The following is a 22666-nucleotide window of genomic DNA, read 5'->3' on the forward strand; positions in this document are numbered from 1 at the left end:
GTTAAATAGGGGGTTGGGGGGGTTGCCAGGTGGCACAGCTCGAAGGGCCTGTTCCACAATGCAGCTCAATAAATAAATTAAAAATGAAGACCAACACATCAGACGCCTTCTTAACCTCCCTCCCTATCGATTTGTGCAGCAACTTTGAGGGATTTAGAGACTTGGACCCCAAGACCCCTCTCTTCCTCCTCTTCCTGGGCTCCTGTGGCAGGGTCTCAGTGTGTGAACGTGTTTGTCCACAGGGTCAGAGGTTGGTGCTTTGTACCTACGAGCTGCTCTACAGGACCCTGGCCGAGAAGCAGCTGGTTCTCTGGAGGAGCATCAACCCTCCACGTTACCACAACTGGAGCCTCCACGCGGAGGGAAACCTCATCGACACCATGCTGACCGCCTGGAGCAGCGAGTTTGGAGTCAGTGTGGTGGACGAGTGCCGGCTGGAGGTGGCTCACGGCCAGCTGAGGACCACCGTGTACCCTGAGGCATCAGCCAACACACCGGCTAGACTGGTAACTTCATTCCTCCTCCTCGTCCGTCACAGTGTCTGCCCTCTCTCCTGGTCATTGTCCCATTCCACCCTGCCTATTCCTCCTCAGTAAGCCCCCAGCACCTCCCCATTGTCTCTGTCCTTCCTCAGTCTTGGGCCAAATGTCAACGGGTTTTCCAAATGTAAGAAGCCAGAAGCCCCCTCCTAACTAACTCCTGGGTGCTTCCCTCCAAGGACTGTGTCGACACTTCTCACCATCTCAGTAAAGCAGCTGGCAGAATCAAAGACCCCACCCACCCCAGACATTCTCTCTTCCCCCTCCTCCCATCGGGCAGAAGATACAAAAGCCTGAAAGCACGTCCCACCAGGCCCAAGGACAGCTTCTACCCCACTGTTATCAGTGAAAGCACGTCCCACCAGGCCCAAGGACAGCTTCTACCCCACTGTTATCAGTGAAAGCACGTCCCACCAGGCCCAAGGACAGCTTCTACCCCACTGTTATCAGTGAAAGCACGTCCCACCAGGCCCAAGGACGGCTTCTACCCCACTGTTATCAGTGAAAGCACGTCCCACCAGGCCCAAGGACAGCTTCTACCCCACTGTTATCAGTGAAAGCACGTCCCACCAGGCCCAAGGACAGCTTCTAGCCCACTGTTATCAGTGAGAGCACGTCCCACCAGGCCCAAGGACAGCTTCTACCCCACTGTTATCAGTGAGAGCACGTCCCACCAGGCCCAAGGACAGCTTCTACCCCACTGTTATCAGTGAGAGCACGTCCCACCAGGCCCAAGGACAGCTTCTACCCCACTGTTATCAGTGAAAGCACGTCCCACCAGGCCCAAGGACAGCTTCTACCCCACTGTTATCAGTGAAAGCACGTCCCACCAGGCCCAAGGACAGCTTCTAGCCCACTGTTATCAGTGAGAGCACGTCCCACCAGGCCCAAGGACAGCTTCTACCCCACTGTTATCAGTGAGAGCACGTCCCACCAGGCCCAAGGACAGCTTCTACCCCACTGTTATCAGTGAAAGCAGGTCCCACCAGGCCCAAGGACAGCTTCTACCCCACTGTTATCAGTGAAAGCACGTCCCACCAGGCCCAAGGACAGCTTCTACCCCACTGTTATCAGTGACAGCACGTCCCACCAGGCCCAAGGACAGCTTCGACCCCACTGTTATCAGTGAAAGCACGTCCCACCAGGCCCAAGGACAGCTTCTACCCACTGTTATCAGTGAAAGCACGTCCCACCAGGCCCAAGGACAGCTTCTACCCTACTGTTATCAGTGAAAGCACAACTACCTCATTATGACCTTGCTCCTTGTTGTCTGTCTGCACTGTACCTTTTCAGTCGGTGTGACACTTCATTCAGTATTTTCAGGATCAGAGTCAGGTTTATTATCACTGGTCTCCCAGTTCAGACCCATCGTAAATTAGGCGATTGCTCTTTCCAGCTCCATCCACCAAAAGCAGAATTTCCCAGTGTTCAAGCATATTAATCTCGATTCTCACTGCCATTTGGACATGTTGGTCTATGGCCATTCTTGTGCCAAGACCTTCAGGGTGGAGAGGAACACTTCATAATGGTCAATGGGATTAGGCAGTTTACAGGTGGACAGGAGTGGGCAGTTTACAGGTGGACAGGAGTGGGCAGTTTACAGGTGGACAGGAGTGGGCAGTTTACAGGGGGACAGGAGTGGGCAGTTTACAGGGGGACAGGAGTGGGCAGTTTACAGGGGGACAGGAGTGGGCAGTTTAAAGGGTGACAGGAGTGGGTTGGAATGGACGATAGATTGAAAGGGCTGTTGCTGTGCTGTACTTTTCTATGACTCTGACATTATTCTGTCTTGGTACCCTCCAACGTGATAGCATGAATATCGATTTCTCCTGGTAACCAAATTTAACCCCCTTTATTACCCACTCTGATGTTTTTACTTCTCACCTCCCCCTGGGTCTCCTTCTTTATCCCATGGTCCACTCTCCTCTCCTATCAGATTCCTTCTTCTCCAGCCCTTTACCCTTCCTACTCACCTGGCTTCACCTATTACAGCGATCCTCCTTCCCCTCCCCCTCCTTTATATTCTGGCATCTTCCCCCTTCCTTTCCAGCCCTGAAGAAGGGTCTCGGCCCAAAATGTCGAAGGTTTATTTATTTCCATAGAAGCTGCCTGATCTGCTGAGTTTTGTCTGCGTGTGTGTGCATTGTTTTGGATTTCCAACATCTGCAGAACTTCTGTTTATTATCACTCTCTACATGCTGTAAAATTTGTGCTTTTGCACCTGAAGTACAGTGTTAAGACATAAAATTACCATAATTACAAAAAAATGTGCCAAAACAAGAATAATGAGGTAGCATACATGCACAGTTCAGAAATCTGATGGCAGGGGTAAGAAGCTGTCCCTAAAATATTTGAGTGTGGGTCTGGAACCTCCTCCCCGATGGTGGTAATGAGAAGAGGGCACATCCTGGATGGTGAGGGTCCTTCGTGGCGGGTGCTCCAGAAGATGCCCACAGTGGTAGACAAGACTGTGCCCGTGATAAAGCTGCCTGGGTCTATCTCCGGCCCTCTTGTGATCCTGGGCACTGGGGCCTCCAGACCAGGCTGTGATGCAGCCTGTCAGAATGCTCTCCACCACAGGTCTACCGAGGTTTGCCAGGATTTCTGGTGCCGCACTGTTCTGTTCTTGGTTTTCCCCTGTCCTACCTCAGTGCGCTGATGTGAGGGGGTGATCTCTGTTGGATAGCATGCGGAGGGCGTTTTTCACCAGTACATGTGTAGTTTACCAGCTTTCCCCCCTCTGGCCAAGGTCCTCTGCCACATCCCCCCATGCTTTCCTCCAAATACTTTACGCCCCCTCCTATTGACATTTCTGTCCTGGGAAAAAGTCTCTGGCTGCCCACTCTATCGCTCAGTTCCTTAAGGTTGTTATAGCCGGGTAACGGGGACAAGCTCCCTCTACCTACTAAATGCTCCCAATAGTGTGTGCCTCAAATAGCCTCTGACGACCAAGTCCAGCTCCCGGCCGTCACGTGTGCCTTAGCTACTAAGCCCGGTGGGACCGTTTCTACTGACGAGAGAAGGGGCAAAGGCGGGTTACTGGTACCAGTCGTTTCAGGCAGATGGGGGTCATTAACCGTGGTTGGCAGTACAGCTAGAAGGAGAAAAACTCTGAACTCAAAGCTCTGCTACCTACTCCTGGGGAGGGCCTTAGTAGTGAACCCTGAGGAAAGATCCTAGCTGGAGTCCCTAAGGCAGTCCTACGTCGAGTTTGACGCTGACTGGTGCCGCTGATGCCAAAGTGTATCAGTCTCGGCCGTTAATTTGGATTCATCAGCTGTGTGGAGGGGGGGAGCCTGCTACACAGGTAACAGCTTGCTCCCCATATCGTCCGCCCCTGGTGTGTGTATCACGTGAACGGCTGTGGTCAACCTCGACCAACAGAGGACCTCATTGTCCACTCTATCTGTGCCACGCAGGGCTGCCTCTCGGACTCCAGCTCCGGGGTTTACTCCCAAACCCTTCCCCATGAGTGGGTATCGATGCAAGGCAGCGGAGGTTTGAGATCAGATGAGCTGCCAACTATGCTCATTATCATCCTGTACACCTCTGTCGAGTCACCTCTCATCCTCCTATCGAAAGAGAGGACTGGAGCTCACTCCTTGTGAGACACACTGTCTAATCCAGGCAGCGGGGTGGGGTTCTTGGTTTCCTGCCCCTCCCCGATCGTTTCCCCTGCACAAACTGCAACCCCCGCTACCCAACAATGACCGGGAAATCCCTGTCTCCCAGTTACAGCTGCAGATGTCTCACGAGCTGAGCCTGGCTCTGTCCTGCACACTGCTCTCAAACTACACCGAGTCGCTGGTCGCCCTGCTGAAGGTTCTTGTCCGATGTCTCAGCGCCGGAGACTTCACATTGATGCAAGAAATTGGCAAACTGCTTTTCCCAAAGGGTAAGTGAAGTTCTGTCTCCACCAGGGGTTCCCAGCTTGGGGTCCACGGACTCCATGGCATTAAAAAATGTTGGGAGCACCCGCTCTACACTGACCTGTTAATATTCCCGCGGGATAAAATTCCCTCCACATCGTCCCACCGCACACTCCCAGGGTCAGGTGGCATCAGTTGGCGACATTCTTTCTCCGGAGGGGCTGCTGCCTTCACGACGAGATCATGGCGGGCGTCAGCCGAGCTGCTTTGCGGAGTCTGTCCGACTTCTATCGGGACCTACTGAGAGTCTTGAACATGGTTGCCTCAGGCCGGGAATCCCCTCCTCTGGCAGAGGGTGGAGTCCTGGCCGACCCTTGCCCTGCCTCAACGGATGTCGGTGCGGCTCAGGTGTGTGAACCGACTCAGGCTGTGCTGCTTGTCGGGCCCAGGCCCTGCGATCTTCTCCGAGAGCCGAGTCCACACAACTTGAGCCATCTCTCCTCGACACCCACAGTCCCATTCAGGGATACAAGTAGGAATTTACCTGTATGGGCTGCTGCTCCACACCCTCCACTTCCTCGCCCTCGCCCTTGTCCACCGTCCTGACACGCCATGGCGGTCTGTCTTTCCACCCGGAGGTCAGGAGGGTCCCCACTGGAAGTCCCTTTACGAGGGGGTTCTTCCTATGCACCTGGGGGATCTCGGCTGGAGGGTGCTGCATAGAGCGGTGCCCTGCAATAAGTTCTTCCGTTTGTACACGGATCTCCCACCCGCATGTCACTTCTGCAGGCTGGAGGAGATCGTGTAACACATGTACATGGAGTGTGCGAGGCTGCACTTTAGCCCCACCCTATTTATATACGGTCATCCAGTAAGGAGGGGGGCATGGAGGGATGAGGATGTCCTTGTCAGCTTTCTCATGGGGCTGGCAACGTCAGCCATCTGTGGGTCTTGGAAACAGGTGGCGGGAGGCTCAGCCCAGGCAGATTGCCTGGCAATGTTTAGGGGGTATGTTCATGCCGGGGTAAATATTGAGAAGGAACACGCGTAGTCCACAGCGGTCGTAGAGGCATTCTGGGGCCGTTGGGCTCCACGGGGGGGTTATTGCCATCATTGGCAATAACATTTTAGTTTAATGTGTATTGTCTATTTGTAGTGAAGTCACTGAATTAGTAATAAAAGTACTTTGTATATTAATAAAAGGGGTCAAACACAGAGTGTAGCTCACTTTGCACTTTCCGATCACACACTCCCGGGGTCAGACAGAGTGAATCTCCCTCCACACCGTCCCATCACACACTCACGGGGTCAGACTGAGTGAATCTCCCTCCACACCGTCCCAGCACACACTCCCAGGGTCAGACTGAGTGAATCTCCCTCCACACCGTCCCATCACACACTCCCGGGGTCAGACAGAGTGAATCTTCCTCCACACCGTCCCATCACACACTCCCGGGGTCAGACACAGAGTGAATCTGCCTCCACACCGTCCCATCACACACTCCCGGGGTCAGACACAGAGTGAATCTCCCTCCACACCGTCCCATCACACACTCCCAGGGTCAGACTGAGTGAATCTCCCTCCACACCGTCCCATCACACACTCCCGGGGTCAGACACAGAGTGAAGCTTCCCTCCACACCGTCCCATCACAGACTCCCAGGGTCAGACACAAGAGTGAATCTCCCTCCACACCGTCCCATCACACACTCCCAGGGTCAGACACAGAGTGAATCTCCCTCCACACCGTCCCATCACACACTCCCGGGGTCAGACACAGAGTGAATCTCCCTCCACACCGTTCCATCACACGCTCCCAGGGTCAGACTGAGTGAATCTCCCTCCACACCGTCCCATCACACACTCCCGGGGTCAGACACAGAGTGAATCTCCCTCCACACCGACCCATCACACACTCCCGGGGTCAGACAGAGAGTGAAGCTTCCCTCCACACCGTCCCATCACCCACTCCAGGGGTCAGACAGAGTGAATCTCCCTCCACACCGTCCCATCACACACTCCCGGGGTCAGACAGAGAGTGAAGCTCCCTCCACACCATCCCATCACACACTCCCGGGGTCTGACACAGAGTGAATCTCCCTCCACACCGTCCCATCACACACTCCCGGAGTCAGACAGAGTGAAACTCCCTCCAAACCGTCCATCATCCACTCCCGGGGTCAGACAGAGTGAATCTCCCTCCACACCGTCCCATCACCCACTCCCGGGGTCAGACAGAGTGAATCTCCCACCACACCGTCCCATCTCACACACCCAGGGTCAGACAGAGTGAATCTCCCACCATACCGTCCCATCTCACACACCTGGGGTCAGACACAGAGTGAAGCTCTCTTCACACTGTCCCATCACACACTCCTGGACTCAGACAGAGTGAATCTCCCTCCACACCATCCCATCACACACTCCCGGGGTCAAACAGAGAGTGAAGCTTCCCTCCACACCGTCCCATCACACACTCAGGAACAGGATGAAACTCCCTCACTCACAACCAAGATACAGCTGAACGTCAGGGTTCTTTGCAGTATACGATTACACACATTCTCTCCTTCTCCTTCCCTGTCCTTCTCCACCCCTCCCTCTGCCTTTCTCTCTCCAGGGGCAGATTTCATACCGGACCTGGAGGCCAAGCTGACCCCCGAACCCTTCAGCCTTGCTGCTCTCCGGAGCCTGCGAGCCTTCCTTTGTTACGGGCAGCTTTACGAGCTGTGGTGGGCGCTGGGTGCAGAACATTCCAGAACATGGCAGAGCAGCACTGAGGAGAGGCCTGAGCAGGTGCCCACAGACAGCAGCTGTGGGCCAGGACTCGGCAGCACGGCCCAAGAACTCCTGGCTCGCTGCGGCCTCCTGCTGTCAGTGGAGCACGCCCGGCTGCAGGCCCTTGAGAGGAAGACAGCAGAGGTCCAGCAGGCAGTGGCCACACTGGTCAGTCTTCACCAGAGACAGTCATCTAGCACTGAGGCACTGAAGAGTGGGGCCCAGCTGAAGACTGGGCCTCAATGTGACAAAGAGCCCGAGAGTGGGACCGTGCCTAGGCCCAAGAGTGAACCAGCCTTAGGGCCCGATACTGAGCCTGGGGCTGGGACTGAGCCAGAACTGGCACTCAATGATACATCGAAGGCAACATCTGAGGAAAGACCCACCTCGAGCCACTGTGAGCAGGAGCTCCCATTAAGGTAAGCTGGGATAATCGGTTGCATTCCCAGTGCAGGGACCCTCCCCTGTGAGGGGAGAATTTTTTTGAGTGTCAGTGAACCATTCTGAGCTTGGGTGAGTTCTCTGGTGTGGACATTACAAGGGGTTGACGGGCCAATCTCTCTGGGGGATAAGGGATTGACTGTGTAGGCTATTCTTAGAAACACAGAAACATAGAAAGTAGGTGCAGGAGTAGGCCTTTTGGCCCTTCGAGCCTGCACCGCCATTCAGTATGATCATGGCTGATCATCCATCTCAGAACCCTGTACCTGCTTTCTCTCCATACCCCCTGATCCCTTTAGCCACAAGGGCCATATCTAACTTCCTCTTAAATATAGCCAATGAACCGGTCTCAACTGTTTCCTGTGGCAGAGAATTCCACAGATTCACCACTGTCTGTGTGAAGAAGTTTTTTTCTCATCTCGGTCCTAAAAGACTTCCCCTTTATCCTTAAACTGTGGCCCCTCGTTCTGGACTTCCCCAACATCGGAAACAATCTTCCTGCATCTAGCCTGTCCAATCCCTTTAGAATTTTATATGTTTCAATAAGATCCCCCCTCAATCTTCTAAATTCCAGTGAGTATAAGCCTAGTCGATCCAGTCTTTCTTCATATGAAAATCCTACCATCCCAGGAATCAATCTGGTGAACCTTCTCTGTACTCCCTCTATGGCAGGAATGTCTTTCCTCAGATTAGGGGACCAAAACTGCACACAATATTCTAGGTGTGGTCTCACCAAGGCCTTGTACAACTGCAGTAGAACCTCCCTGCTCCTGTACTCAAATCCTTTTGCTATGAATGCCAACATACCATTTGCCTTTTTCACCACCTGCTGTACCTGCATGCCCACCTTCAATGACTGCTGTACAATGACACCCAGGTCTTGTTGCATCTCCCCTTTTCCTAATCGGCCACAGTTCAGATAATCATCTGTTTTCTTGTTCTTGCAAACGAAGTGGATAACCTCACATTTATCCACATTAAATTGCATCTGCCATGAATTTGCCCACTCACCCTAACCTATCCAAGTCACCCTGCATCCTCTTAGCATCCTCCTCACAGCTAACACCGCCGCCCAGCTTCGTGTCATCCGCAAACTTGGAGATGCTGCATTTAATTCCCTCGTCTAAATCATTAATATATATTGTAAACAACTGGGGTACCCCACTAGTCACTGCCTGCCATTCTGAAAAGGTCCCATTTACTCCCACTCTTTGCTTCCTGTCTGCCAACCAATACTCTATCCACATCAATACCATACCCTCAATACCGTGTGCTTTAAGTTTGCACACTAATCTCCTGTGTGGGACCTTGTCAAAAGCCTTTTGAAAATCTAAATATACCACATCCACTGGCTCTCCCCTATCCGCTCTACTAGTTACATCTTCAAAAAATTCTATAAGATTCGTCAGACATGATTTTCCTTTCACAAATCCATGCTGACTTTGTCCGATGATTTCACCTCTTTCCAAATGTGCTGTTATCACATCTTTGATAACCGACTCTAGCATTTTCCCCACCACTGATGTCAGACTAACCGGTCCATAATTCCCTGGTTTCTCTCTTCCCTCCTTTTTAAAAAAGTGGGGTTACATTAGCCACCCTCCAATCCTCAGGAACTAATCCAGAATCGAGTTTTGAAAAATTATCACTAATGCATCCACTATTTCTTGGGCTACGTCCTTAAGCACTCTGGGATGCAGACCATCTGGCCCTGGGGATTTATTTGCCTTTAATCCCTTCAATCTACCTAACACCACTTTCCTACTAACATGCATTTCCCTCAGTTCCTCCATCTCACTTGACCCTCGGTCCCTTACTATTTCCGGAAGATTATTTATGTCCTCCTTAGTGAAGATAGAACCAAAGTAGTTATTCAATTGGTCTGCCATGTCTTTGTTCCCTATGATCAATTCACCTGTTTCTGACTGTAAAGGACCTACATTTGTCTTGACCAATCTTGTTCTTTTCACGTATCTATAAAAGCTTTTACAGTCAGTTTTTATGTTCCCTGCCAGCTTTCTCTCATAATCTTTTCCTAATTAAGCCCTTTGTCCTCCTCTGCTGGTCTCTGAATTTCTCCCAGTCCTCAGATGTGCCTCTTTTTTTTGCTAATTTATATGTTTCTTCTTTGGACTTGATACTATCCCTAATTTCCCTTGTCAGCCACGGATGCACTACCTTCTCTGGTTTACTCCCAAACTGGGATGAACAATTGTTGTAGTTCATCCATGCGATCTTTAAATGCTTGCCATTGCATATCCACCGTCAACCCTTTAAGTATCATTTGCCAGTCTATCTTAGCTAATTCACATCTCATACCTTCAAAGTTACCCTTCTTTAAGTTCAGAACCTTTGTTTCTGAATTAACTACGTCACTCTCCATCTTAATAAAGAATTCCACCATATTATGGTCACTCTTACCCAAGGGGCCTCGCACGACAAGATTGCTAACTAACCCTTCATCATTGCTCAATACCCAATCTAGAATGGCCTGCTCTCTAGTTCTGCTCTGAGATCAGGCCATCTTCAGGACTGGGGATGGAGTTTGGGTTGGAGAGCCGTAGAGCTCGGTCCATGGCTGGGGTTTGCGACTCAGTACTACAGTACAGGCCCTTTGGCCTGCGATGTTTATAGTCATAGAGCACTACCGCACCGAAACAGTCCCTTCAGCCCATCTATTCTGTGCCAAACTTATTCTGTCTAGTCCCATCAACCTGCACTATAGTCCCATGCCTTCCATTTCCCTCCCATCCAAACTTCCCGTAGGTGTTTCAGTCAAACCCGTACACTCTTCTGCTGTTGTGCCAACATTCTGTAGGTAAGCATCAGTCTAACCCATTACCCTCCACCGAGTTCAACTGTTAGTCAGTTGTGTTGCAGCTTTATAAACCTGAGGTTCGGCCGCATCTGGAGTATTGGATTTGGTTTATTATGTTCAAGTGGACTGAGATATAGTGGAGAAACTTGTCTTTCACACTGTTCACACAGATCAGATCATTACACAGTGTATTGAGGTAGAACAACAACAGAATGCAGAGGAGTGTCACAGTTACAGAGAAAGTGCAGTGCAGGCAGACAATCAGGTGCAACAGGTCTTGCATACTGTTCGTACGGGTTAGATCGTTACTGAGGAAGTATGAGCTAAAACAAGCAGAATGGAACCTAGAACGTAGAATAGCCCTTCAGCCCAGAATATTGTGCCGACCCTTTAATTTACTCCAAGATCAATCTAACCCTTCCCTCACACATAGCCCTCCATTTTTCTATCATAACGCCATTAGATACAGGGGAAGAATTAGGCCATTTGGCCCATTGACTCTGCTCTGCCACTTCATCATGGCTGTTCCAATTTTCTCCTCAGCCCCAATCTCCTGCCTTCCCCACTACCCCATCCCCTTATATCCCTTCATGCCCAGCCCAATCAAGAATTTATCAACCTCTGCCTTAAATATACATAAAGACTTGGTCTCCACAGCTGCCTGTGGCAGAGAATGCCACAGATTCACCACTCTCTGGCTAACAAACACTCATCTGTGTTCTAAAAGGTTGCCCCTCTATTCTGAGATTGGGTCCTCTGGTCTTAGACTCTCCCACTACAGGAAACATCCACTCTATCAAGGCCTTTCACCATTCACTAGGTTACAATGAGGTCACCCCTCATTCTTCTGAATTCTAGTGAATACAGGCCAAACCCATCAAACTCTCTTCATATGACAAGCCATTCAGTCCTGAAATCATTTTCGTTAACCTTCTTTGAACCCTCTCCAGTTTCAGCAGATCACCAGCAGGTGGTAAGAGTGGGCTCCCTCCCTCCAACCCTCTGACTCTCAATACAGGAGCCCCTCAGGGCTGTGTACTGAGTCCCCTCCTTTACTCCGTGTCGCCACCCACAGCTCCAATCTGCTAATCAAACTTGCCGATGACACGACATTGATTGGCCTTCTCTCAACCAATAATGAGGCGGCTTACAGAGAGGAAGTCATCACCCTGACACAGCGGTGTCAAGGAAGCAACCTCTCCCTCAATGTGACAAAAACAAAGGAGCTGGTTGTGGATTACAGGAGGAATGGAGACGGGCTAACCTCTATTAACATCAATGGATCTGGGGTTGAGAGGGTGAACAGCTTCAAGTTCCTCAGCATCCACATGACCAAGGATCTCACGTGGTCTGTACATACCGGCTGTGTGGTGAAAAAGACACAACAGCTCCTCTTTCATCTCAGATGGTTGAGCAAGTTTGCCCCCAAATCCTAAGAACTTTCTACAGGGGCACAATTGAGAGCATCCTGACTGGCTGCATCACTGCCTGGTGTGGGAACTGTACTTCCCTCAATCGCAGGACTCTGCAGAGAGTGGTGCGCACAGCCCAGCCCATCAGTAGATGTGAACTACCCATGATTCAGGACATTTACAAGGACAGGTGTGTAAAAAGGGCCTGTAGGATCATTGGAGACACGAGTCACCCCAACCACAATCTATTTAGCTGGTACCATCCGGGAAACGGTACCACAGCATAAAAGCCAGGATCAACAGGCTCCGGGACAGTTTCTTCCACCAGGCCATCAGACTGATGAACTCACACTGATTTGAGTGTACTCTATATTACATTGACTGTTCTATTTATTGTAAATTATTATAAATTACTATGATTGCACGTTGCACATTTAGACGGAGACGTAACATATGTTAAGGATGTAAGAAATAAAATCAATTCAATTCTAAGAAGGGGGGTCAAAATCTGATCACAATACTCCAAATGAGGCCTCACCAATGCTTTATAAAGTCTCAGCATTACATCCTTGCTTTTATATTCTAGTCCTCTTGAAATGAATGCTAACATTCCATTTGCCTTCCTCACCACAGACTCAACCTGCTAATTAACCTTCAGGGAATCCTGCACAAGGACTCCCAATATTCTTTGCACCCCAGTTTTTGTATTTTCTCTCCATTTAGAAAATTATCAACCCTTTCATTTCTTCTATCAAAACATGTGACTATACACTTCCCAACATAATATTCCATCTGCCACTTCTTTGCCTATTCTCCAAATCTGTCTAATTCTTTCTGTACCCTCCCTACTTTCTCAAAACTACCTGCCCCTCCACCTGTCTTCAAGTCACCTGCAAGCTTTGCAACAAAGCCATCAATTCCATCATTAAGTCATTGACATATAACGTAAAATGAATCGGTTCCAACACAAACACCTGTGGAACACCACTAGTTACCGCCAGCCAAACAGAAGAGGCTCCCACTATTCTTACCCTTTGCCTCCTGCCAATCAGCCACTGCTTTATCCATGCTAGTGTCTTTCCTGTAATACCATGGGCTCATAGTTTGTTAAGTAGCCTCGTGTGCCACCTTGTCAAAGGCCTTCTGAAAACCAAGTACACAACATCAACCAATTCTCCTTTGTCTATCCTGTTTATTATTTCTTCAAAGAATTCCAGTGGATTTGTCATCTTAAGAGTATATTAAATGTTCCTAATGCATCTCCCTCTGCCACCATCCCTGGCAGGGCATTCCATTCATCCACCACACTGCGGGTTTAAAAAAAATACCGGTGACCTCTGACATCTCCCCTAAACATTTCCTCAAATCAACTTAAAATTATGGCCTGTTGCACTGGTCATTTTTTGCCCAGGGAAAGGAGCAGTGGTTGTCCGCTGACTGGCCATCTATATTCTACGCACCCCTGGTGATTTTATAACCTCTGTAAGATCATTGCTCAGCCTCCGTTGCTCCAGATGCTGGAAATCCAGAGCAACACACACAAAATGATGGAGGAACTCAGCTGGCCAGGCGGCAGCTATGGAGGGAAAGAAACAGTCGATATTTTGGGCTGAGACCCTTCATCAGGGCTGGAAAGGAGGGAGGAGAGGAGGGGGTGGGGGAGAATTACAAGCTGGCAGGTGATAGGTGAAACCAGTTGAGGGGGAAGGTGAGAGGAGTGAGAAGTTGGGACATGATAGGTGGAAGGTGTGAAGTGCTGAAGGAGGAAATTGGGAGTGGACTTGGTAGAAAGGGAAGGAGGGGGGCATCAGAGGGAGGTTTAGGGCAGAGGAGGAGAGGAGAAGGAGTGAGAGGGAAGCCAGAATGGGGACAGTTGATAAGGGAGGAGACAGCTGAACAATCTCAAGAAAGCATTTGAAAAGTTTGGCTCCATCTCACTAAAACATCACAGTACATTCCCACGATGCCTGTTAGTTATTTACAACAGTTTTACACACTAATTACAGGCAATGCCACAGAGTTACTAGTCCTACAAAAAGTACCTGCAGAGATGCTCTCAGTCTCTCCTCAGGACTCAAGCTCTCCAGTCCTGGTAACAACCTGGCGAAGCTTTCCTACAACCTCTTCAGTTTAATAACTTCCTTCCTACAGCTGGGAGATCAGAACTACACACAACACTCCAAGCATGGTCTCACCAAAGTCTAGTACAGTTTAATAACTTCCTTCCTACAGCTGGGAGATCAGAACTACACACAACACTCCAAGCATGGTCTCACCAAAGTCTAGTACAGTCTCTCAGTTAAGCACAAGCAGAAAGAGGTACAGGGCTGAAGGAAGAATCTGATGGAAGAGGAGAGTGGACCTTGGGAGAAGGGGAAAGGGGGGGAGCTCCAGAGGGAGGTGATGGGCAGGTGAGGAGAAGAGAAGGGGTAAGAGGGAATGGAAAAAGAGAAGGAGAAGGCTAAACAATTTTGGGAAAGCATTTGAAAAGATTGGTGCCATCTCACTAAAACACCACAATACATTCCCACAACGTCTATTATTTATAGATATTCCACTATTGCCAGTCGTACACACAGTTCCGTTAATTGTTTATTCTACCCCATGGACACTCCTGGTGTTGCCTTAAAGGCAAACCCATCAGCCCTGATGAAGGGTCTCAGCCCAAAATGACTGTTCATTTGCAGACATCTGCCTGACTAGCTGAGCTGCCCCAGCACTTTGTATGTGTGTTTCTCTGGATTTCTACCATCTGCAGAATCTTTTCTGCACCATACATGACATACTCGTGAATCTTTCCTGCACCTTTTCAGTTTACTGACATCTTTCCTACATCTGGGAGACCAGAACTTCAGACAAAACTCCAAGCGTGGTCTCACCGGTGTCCTGTAGAGCCTCATGGCTGGGCACAAGTACACAGTCCGAAGTCTGACCATGGCCTGGGACATCCTGTGTAAGTTACAGTGGCTGCTGTTTTCCACTGGAGCCAGCACGGAGGGGTGAGGGATGGAACAGGTGGTATTGAAAGGAAACTCTCCCTCTCCCCTCTGCAGGGAGGAAGGAACCATCTCCATGGCAAGTCTGATGGGAGAGCTACAGGACATCAGCCGAGAGCAGGCAGAGATCGACGAGGCCGTCAAGGTGAGAAGGGGTCATCGATGTTTTACTGTGGGTGGCAGGCCTGAAGGAGGAGGGGGTTCTTCCTGTACAATTCCTTCCACGTGACCCTTGCATGCCTCCCTCGCCCTACTCATCCCTCACACTCCAACCCTCTAACCTTTCCGTGGCCCCTACTCTGATCCACAGTCCTTCCCTTGTCACCTTCCTTGCCTTTGCCCACCCCGCCCCCCGAGATTCCCGTTGACACCACCCTGACATGTCATCCTTTAATTCTGCCCCCAGCCCCGGAGAGGGGCACAGTCGGGTTTCTTGCTCCGCCTACTTGTACTGAATTCCACCCTCCCGTCCCAGCCCTTGCAACAGTGACGCCAGTGGGGAGGTTTCTGTGGGTGTGTGTGCTGTTCTCCCATGAATGTCCTGACCCCGTGCTGTCCTCTCTTCCAGCGTTACTCCTTCCCGGATGTCATTGACTGCTGCCTTGTCTTCCTTGCCATCGACTCTCTTGCCCCCTCCCTGCTGCCCCCTGCTCACCGGGAATCTGCCCGATCTCTGGCTCAGACCTATGGCACGGCCAAGGTGCAGCAGATTCTCCGAAAATTCCGGCAGGATACAGACTGAGACGGAGATGTGTCAGGGCCGAAATTCCCAGGATCTGGAGCAACCCTTGGGAGTGTCCGATCTCCCGTCGGCTCGAGTGATTGTGTTTGGAGTTCCGAATGCAGCACGAGTTTACCATCAGTCCGGGGAGGTCAGGGAGAACTGTGTGAAGTTTGAGAACAGACCCTGGGTTGTGAGGTCTGTTACAATCTCACCCTCTCCACCTCTCATAGATTTGGGAATTCCACAGTGGGATTTATGGACTAACGACGCTCCTTGAATTCAGAGTGGAACAGACTCTCCCCGCACACCCTGTTCAAGTGGACTTGCCAGAGGACATGAAGTGCAGATGTGCTGAGTGAGCCTTTGGGCCTGTGTGTCCCTCTTGCCCAGCTGCCGAACTCAGCCAGGCCTCGAGGCTGACTGATCTGAGCAGAATTCCCCACACTCCGAGCCTGGAACCTCCCTGACATGGTACAGAAACCGATACACCTCGTATTCACAGTACCAGATCTCTTCTCAAAGGACTTTGACCTCTCTCCTAAATCCAGGGAGCTCAATCCATCTTGTGTCTTGGATTTCTTCAAGTTCAAGCTTAATATCATTCAACCACACAGAAAGTATAGCCAAATGAAACGGCGTTTCTCTGGGGCCAAGGTGAAAAACGCATTACCAACAGCACACTGCTGATGTAGTACTTATGGTTACAATAGCAGGAAAACAGTCACAGAATGATTATTATATTGCCCAAGTCCTTGCATGTCCTGGCCTGTACATGGGAGGTTGTTCTAGTCCAGCTTGTCCTTCCACCAAGTGGAAAACTAAGAGGGCAGTAACAGGCAAGCATTGGAGAGCAGCACCGACAGGAAGGGTCGGTCCCTAACCCTGTACGGATTCCATATTCCACAGAGGCCTACTGCACCCCCACTTCTTCACCACTCCTCTCTCCCACCATCCCCGTACTTCCGATGTGTACTGGGACCCATCAGCTTCTCGTTGGTTGACAGGGTTGGTTGGAGATTAGAGCTGAGGATCTCTGTAGTGCTGATTAATGTTCAGAAAATCAGGAGATCTGTTATTCATCCCCTAAGATATAGTTCCCTATAAGCCCTTCAGCAGAGAGCTGTGTTCTTGTGTGTGTGTGTGTGTGAGAGACGAAGGATCTCCCTTGATACTAAACTCACCCCCAACCCTGGCCATGTCATCTTGGACCTCCCTCCAACACGTATCAAACAGGGGAGATAGATTGAAGGAGCATATCAGTAGATTTAAGGTTCAGGCTGTGTGTTGATTCCAGATGGAGGGGTTTCTGTTCTGTTTCTGAGTCGTGCGTTGACTGCTGGGTTTGATTTTTCTAGGTTGTGACTACATCCCATTTTTGTACTAACAAAAGAAATCAATAAAAATCCCTGCATCATCAGTTCTCCGAGCTCTTGCCTCTTGCTTGGTAAATCGGTTTCTTATTGTCACAGGTACCGAGATACAGCAAAGACCATGTCTTGTAGATGCTATTTCAGCACAGGGTGTCTGAGTTCAGAGTTCAGTTCCCATCACCATCTGTAAAAAGTTTGCATGTCCAAGTTTGTCTAACATATTGTTCAAACAGGTCAGATCATTACACAGTGCAGTAAGGCAGGGCAAGGTAAAACAATAACAGAATGCAGAATAAAGTGTCACAGTTACAGAGAAAGTGCAGGGCAGGCAGACAATAAGATGCAAGGTCATAACGAGGTAGATTGTGAGGTCAAGAATCCATTTTACCGTACCAACAAACTATTTAATGATTTGATAACAGTGAGCCTGGTGGGATGTGCTTCCAGGCTTTTTATCTTCTGCCCGATAAGAGGGTGGAGAGAGAATGTCTGGGGTGGGTGGGGTCTTTGATTCTGCTTCACTGAGACAGTGGGAAGTGTAGACAGAGTCCGTGGAGGGGAGGCTGGTTTCTGTGACGTGTCCACAACTCTCTGCAGTGTTGGCAAAAAGAACTAGTCTATACTTCAGTGTATAGCAGTGGAAGCAGACAGACCAATTGTCTTTGTTCTTACCATGAAGAAGGAGATGGAGGCTGCCATTTTATGAAGAGACTCTGTGTTCTCCATTTTGCGAGTCAGTCACTTGGTTTGATGAGTGTTTTAATACAATGATGTTCCATGAAATGTAATCTGCTGGACCAGGGATCACTTCCAAATAAGCAGTTATTTGTGAGGTGTTCTTTGGTTGGATATAACATGCAGGTTTGTGACCGTTGGGGTCTGTATCTGCCCTGCATGATTCAAGTTGGTTGTTGATTGAGAACAAAAAGTCATAAAGTACTGATTGTCACTTGCTGGGAAGAGGCAATAAATGGGTGCTGGCCTGGAGCAGAGCCAATAAAAAAAGTGTTAAAAGTCAGGCACATAATCTGCAGCCAATGACACTGGAATGCATTGTCTGAATTGGTAAGAAATTAGTATAAAATCAGAGGTCTTCACGTAGAAGATGGTGATTAGAGACCAACCGTCGCAGATGTGAGGTGCCCCACTGATGCGCTATTCTCTAGGAGACTGGAAGTAGAGTACAAAATGATAGGGTTTTATTAACAGCGAAAAGGGAGCACGGCCATGTTGAAGACTGAGGGAGGAGCAGTGCCCCAATCGCCTTTATACAGGGGTCTGTGGGAGGAGCCAAAGGAGATACAGCAGAGGGGCGTGACCAGACAGGTATACATGGTTTACCGCACCCACTGACGCGTGGAGATTGAAACTGAAAATACAAATATGAACAAATAGCAATAAATAATGAGAACAATAAATAAATGGGAACATCCCGATGGGGCAAGTGAGAGTAGTATCCCTTTTTATTTAAGAGCCTGATGGTTGAGGGATAGTAAATGTTCTTGAACCTGGTGCTGTGAGTCCTGAGACTCTTGTACCTTCTACCTGATGGCAGCAGCAAGAAGAGAGCATGACCTGGATGGTGGGGATTTCTGATGATGGATGCTGCTTTCCTATGACAAGAGTTTCACGTAGCTGTGTTTAATGGTTGAGAGGGCTTTCCCCGTGATGTACTGGGCCAAATCCACTACTTTTAAAAGGATTTTACATCACTGACCAGTGCCTGACGAGGACATTACAGGATTAATGCACTTTAGTACAACTCTGTAAAACAATACTGACAGCTCCCACCATCACAGACATCTTCAAAAGGGTTGTAGACTCAGCCCGGTCCGTCACGGGCACAACTCTCCCCACCATCACAGACATCTTCAAAAGGGTTGTAGACTCAGCCCGGTCCGTCACGGGCACAACTCTCCCCACCATCGAGGACATCTTCAAAAGGGGTGTAGACTCAGCCCGGTCCATCATGAGCACAACCCTCCTCACCATTGACATCTTCAAAAGGCCGTGATTCAAGAATGAGGCATCCATCACTAAGGACCCTGACCATCAGGACATAACATCCTGTCATCGGGAGGAGGTGATTCAGGAGCCTGAAGACTCAATCCATGTTTTAAAAACAGTTTTTTTCCTCTGCCATCAAATTATGAGCACCACCTCACTACCTACTTTGTAATGACCTCACACCTGCACTGCACTTTCTCTGTAACACTTTATTCTGCATTCTGTTATTGTTTTCCCTTGTTCTAGCTCAATGCACTGTGCAGTGGTCTGATCTGTATGAACAGAGTGCAAGACCAGCTTTTCACTACATTTTCAAACAGGTCAAAGTTAATTTAATATCAAAGGCCATACATATCAACATAAGCAACCTTGAGATTCATTTTCTTGAGGGCAATCACAGTAAATACAAGAAATACAATAGAATTGATGAAAGATCACACCCAGCAGGATGGACAGACAACCAAAGTACAAAAAATTACTGCAAATACGGAAAGGGAAAAATAAAGTTTAAACAGTGAGCAATTGGTCTTTGGAAGTGAAAAGTAATGGTCTTCACTCAGGTTGAGGAGAAAACTTTAAAAATTAGCCCTTCGTAACCATTTTTCAGGAGCTTGAACATCGGCCAATGAGAGTTTGGGAGTTATTAGCAAAGTCAAATAAAAATAAGGCAGTGTCAAATGGAGCCGCCATCATTGGAGTCAATCTTTGGCTCAACAGGCGTGGGCAGTGTGAGTACCTGATAAGCTCTTTCTTGCTCATTCTGCATCTGTATAGTTACAACAGTAAGAATGGTTGCTGAGGCGGTGTTATGTTCTATGTGTGAGAAATGGGAATTCTGAGAGTCCTCCAGCCTCCTGGATAACCACAGCTGCAGCTCGTCAGAGAACGCGTAACGGAGCCGGAACGACAACTCATGACCTTGGGCCCATATGAGAAAATGAGCAGGCGGTAACCAGGAGCCGCTGGAAGGTGGTCACCCCCCCCCCCCAGGTTGCAGGGGGCAGATAAGTGGGTGATTGTCAGGAGGGGGAAGAGAAATAGGCAGCCAGCACAAAGTACTTGTGACCGTTCCCCTCAACGAGTATGCCATTCTGGATATTGTTGGGGGGGGGGTGAATGACCTAGCAGGGGGAGTTGGTGCTGTGCCTCGGAAGGGAAGGCATGCATCGGTAATGGCTGATGTTATAGGAGTAGATGAACGTGATAGAGAGACCCAGGAACGTCGTGGACTGGGGAGTGTGAGTAGCCAGACGTCTTGGTACATATTGGTACCATTGACAAAAGAAAGGAGAAGAGGTCCTAAAGAGAGATTTTAGGGAATTAGGTAGAAAGTTGCAAAACAGGACTTCCAGGGTAACTACCTCCGGATTGCTGCCAGTGGGGGCAAGAATCAGATGATTTGGCAGATGAATGTGTGGCTGAGGAACCGGTGCAGAGGGCAGGGTTTCAGATTTCTGGTCATTGGGATCTCTTCTGGGTAACGTATGACCTGTACACCTGAACCCAAGGGGGATCAATATCCTTGTGGGCAGGATTGCTAGAACTGTTGGGGAGGGTTCAAACTAGTTTGCCAGCGGAGTGGAAACCAGAGAGATAAAGCTGAGGATAGAGGTGTTGGTTTATAAGCAGAGGTACTGTATCATGAGACTGTGAGGGAGGGCTGACAGTTAATAGGGCAAAATTGCAGTCAGTGGGATGGGTTGCAGTGTAAGAGGGGACAAAACTGAAAAGGATGAATACAAGACCAAAGGTGGTATTTGAATGTACACAATACAAAATAAGGTAGATGACCTTGTAGTGCAGTTGGAGATTGGCAGGTGAGACACTGGACATCATTGAATCGAGGCTGAAAGACTACTGTAGTTGGGAGCTCAATATCCAAGGATGCACAATCTATTGAAAGAACAGCCAAGTCGGCAGAGGAGAAAGAGTGGCTTTGCTGTAAAAAGTGAAATGAAATCGTTAGAAAGTGGTGAGATCAGATTGGAAGATGTGGAATCCTTGTGGGTAGAGTTCAGAAACTGTAAGGGTAAGAAGACCCTAATGGGAGGTATTTACAGCCCTCTGAACAGTAGTCAGGATGTGGTCTACAAATTACAGCAGGAGATAGAAAAAACACGTTTTGTTAAGTCCGGAGGTTTTCAATATGTAGATAGATAGATGGATCCCAAGAGCAAGAATTTGTAGAGTGCCTCAGATGGCCTTCTAGAGCAGCTTGTGGTTGAGCCCACTTGGGAAGAGGCAATTCTGGACTGGGTATTGTATCATGAACCAGATACATTTAGGGAGATTAAGGTAAAGGAATCCTTGGGAAACAGTGATCATAATATGATAGAATTCACCATTGAGAGGGAGAAACTAAAGTCAGATGTATCGGTACAACAGTGGAGTAAAGGCATTTACAGAGGCATGAGAGAGGCGCAGGCCAAAGTTGATTGAAAGGGGACATTAGCGGGGATGATGGCAGAGCAGCAAAGGCTGGAGTTTCTGGGAGCAATTCGGAAGGCCCAGGATAGATACATTCCAAAGAAGAACAGGTATTCCAAGGCAGGATGATGCAACCGTGGCTGACGAGAAGTCAAAGCCAACATAAAAGCAAAAGAGAGGGCATATAATGAACAAAAATATTGGGCAGTTAGAGGATTGGCAAATCTTTAAAAACCAATAGAAGGCAATTAAAAAAATCATAAGGGGCATATGAATAGAAGGCAATTTTAAAAATCATAAGAGGTATATGAATAGAAGGCAATTAAAAAAATCACAAGGGGCATATGGATAGAAGGCAATTTTAAAAATCATAAGAGGTATATGAATAGAAGGCAATTAAAAAAATCACAAGGGGCATATGGATAGAAGGCAATTAAAAAAAACGTAAGGGGCATATGAATATGAAGCTAAGCTAGCCAATATTAAAAATAATACCAGAAGGTTTTTTTTTCAGACATATAAAGAGTAAAAGAGGGGTGAGAGTGGATATCGGATCGCTGGAAAATGATGCTGGAGAGGTAGTAATGGGGACAAGGAAATGGTGGACCAACTGAATAAATATTTTGCATCAGTCTTCACTGTGGAAGACACTAGGTGTGTGCCAGGAGTTCACGAGTGCCAAGGTGCAGAAGTGAGTGCAATTGCAATTACTAGGGAGATGGGGCTTGGGAAATTGAAAGGTTAGAAGGTAGATAATTCACCTGGACTTGGACTATAATGCTGAGTTAGTGAAAGCTGTGGCTGAAGGGATTATGGAGACATTGGAAATTATCTTTCAAGAATCTATAGATTCCGGTATGGTTCCAGAGGGCTGGAGAAGTCAAATCAAGTCACTTTTTATTGTCATTTTGATCAAATATTGAAAGGCCTAGACAGTGTGGATGTAGAGAGGGAGTTTCCTTTGGTGGGGGAGTCTCGGACCAGAGGGCACAGTTTCAGAATAGAGGGATGTCCATTTAGGACAGAGGTGTGCAGGAATTTCATAAGCCAGAGGGTGGTGAATCTGGAATTCGTTGTCCTTCCCATGATTCAGGGCATTTACAAAGACAGGTGTGTAAAAAGGACCCGTAGGATAATTGGAGACCCGAGTCATCCCCAACCACAAAATGTACCAGCTACTACCATCCGGGAAACGGTCCTGCAGCATAAAAGCCAGGACCACCAGGCTCCGGGACAGCTTCTTCCACCAGGCCATCAGACTGATGAACTCACACTGATTTCAGTGTAC

At 48.8% G+C, this 22666-nt stretch overlaps 1 protein-coding gene across 1 annotated transcript in view; it reads left to right on the forward strand.

Annotated features, from left to right (window-relative positions):
- Window positions 1-16991, forward strand: part of gemin5 (gem (nuclear organelle) associated protein 5) — an 84875-nt gene extending 67884 nt beyond the window's left edge. Inside the window, exons 24-28 of the mRNA XM_059990660.1 lie at window positions 243-506; window positions 4272-4434; window positions 7026-7602; window positions 14908-14995; window positions 15419-16991. Of these exons, the coding sequence (XP_059846643.1) occupies window positions 243-506; window positions 4272-4434; window positions 7026-7602; window positions 14908-14995; window positions 15419-15592 (1266 nt within the window). The 3' untranslated portion in view covers window positions 15593-16991. The remainder of the gene's footprint in view (window positions 1-242; window positions 507-4271; window positions 4435-7025; window positions 7603-14907; window positions 14996-15418) is intronic.
- The last annotated feature ends 5675 nt before the right edge of the window (window positions 16992-22666 follow it).

Source organism: Hypanus sabinus, chromosome 15, assembly GCF_030144855.1.
Source record: "Hypanus sabinus isolate sHypSab1 chromosome 15, sHypSab1.hap1, whole genome shotgun sequence".
NCBI lineage: Eukaryota > Metazoa > Chordata > Chondrichthyes > Myliobatiformes > Dasyatidae > Hypanus > Hypanus sabinus.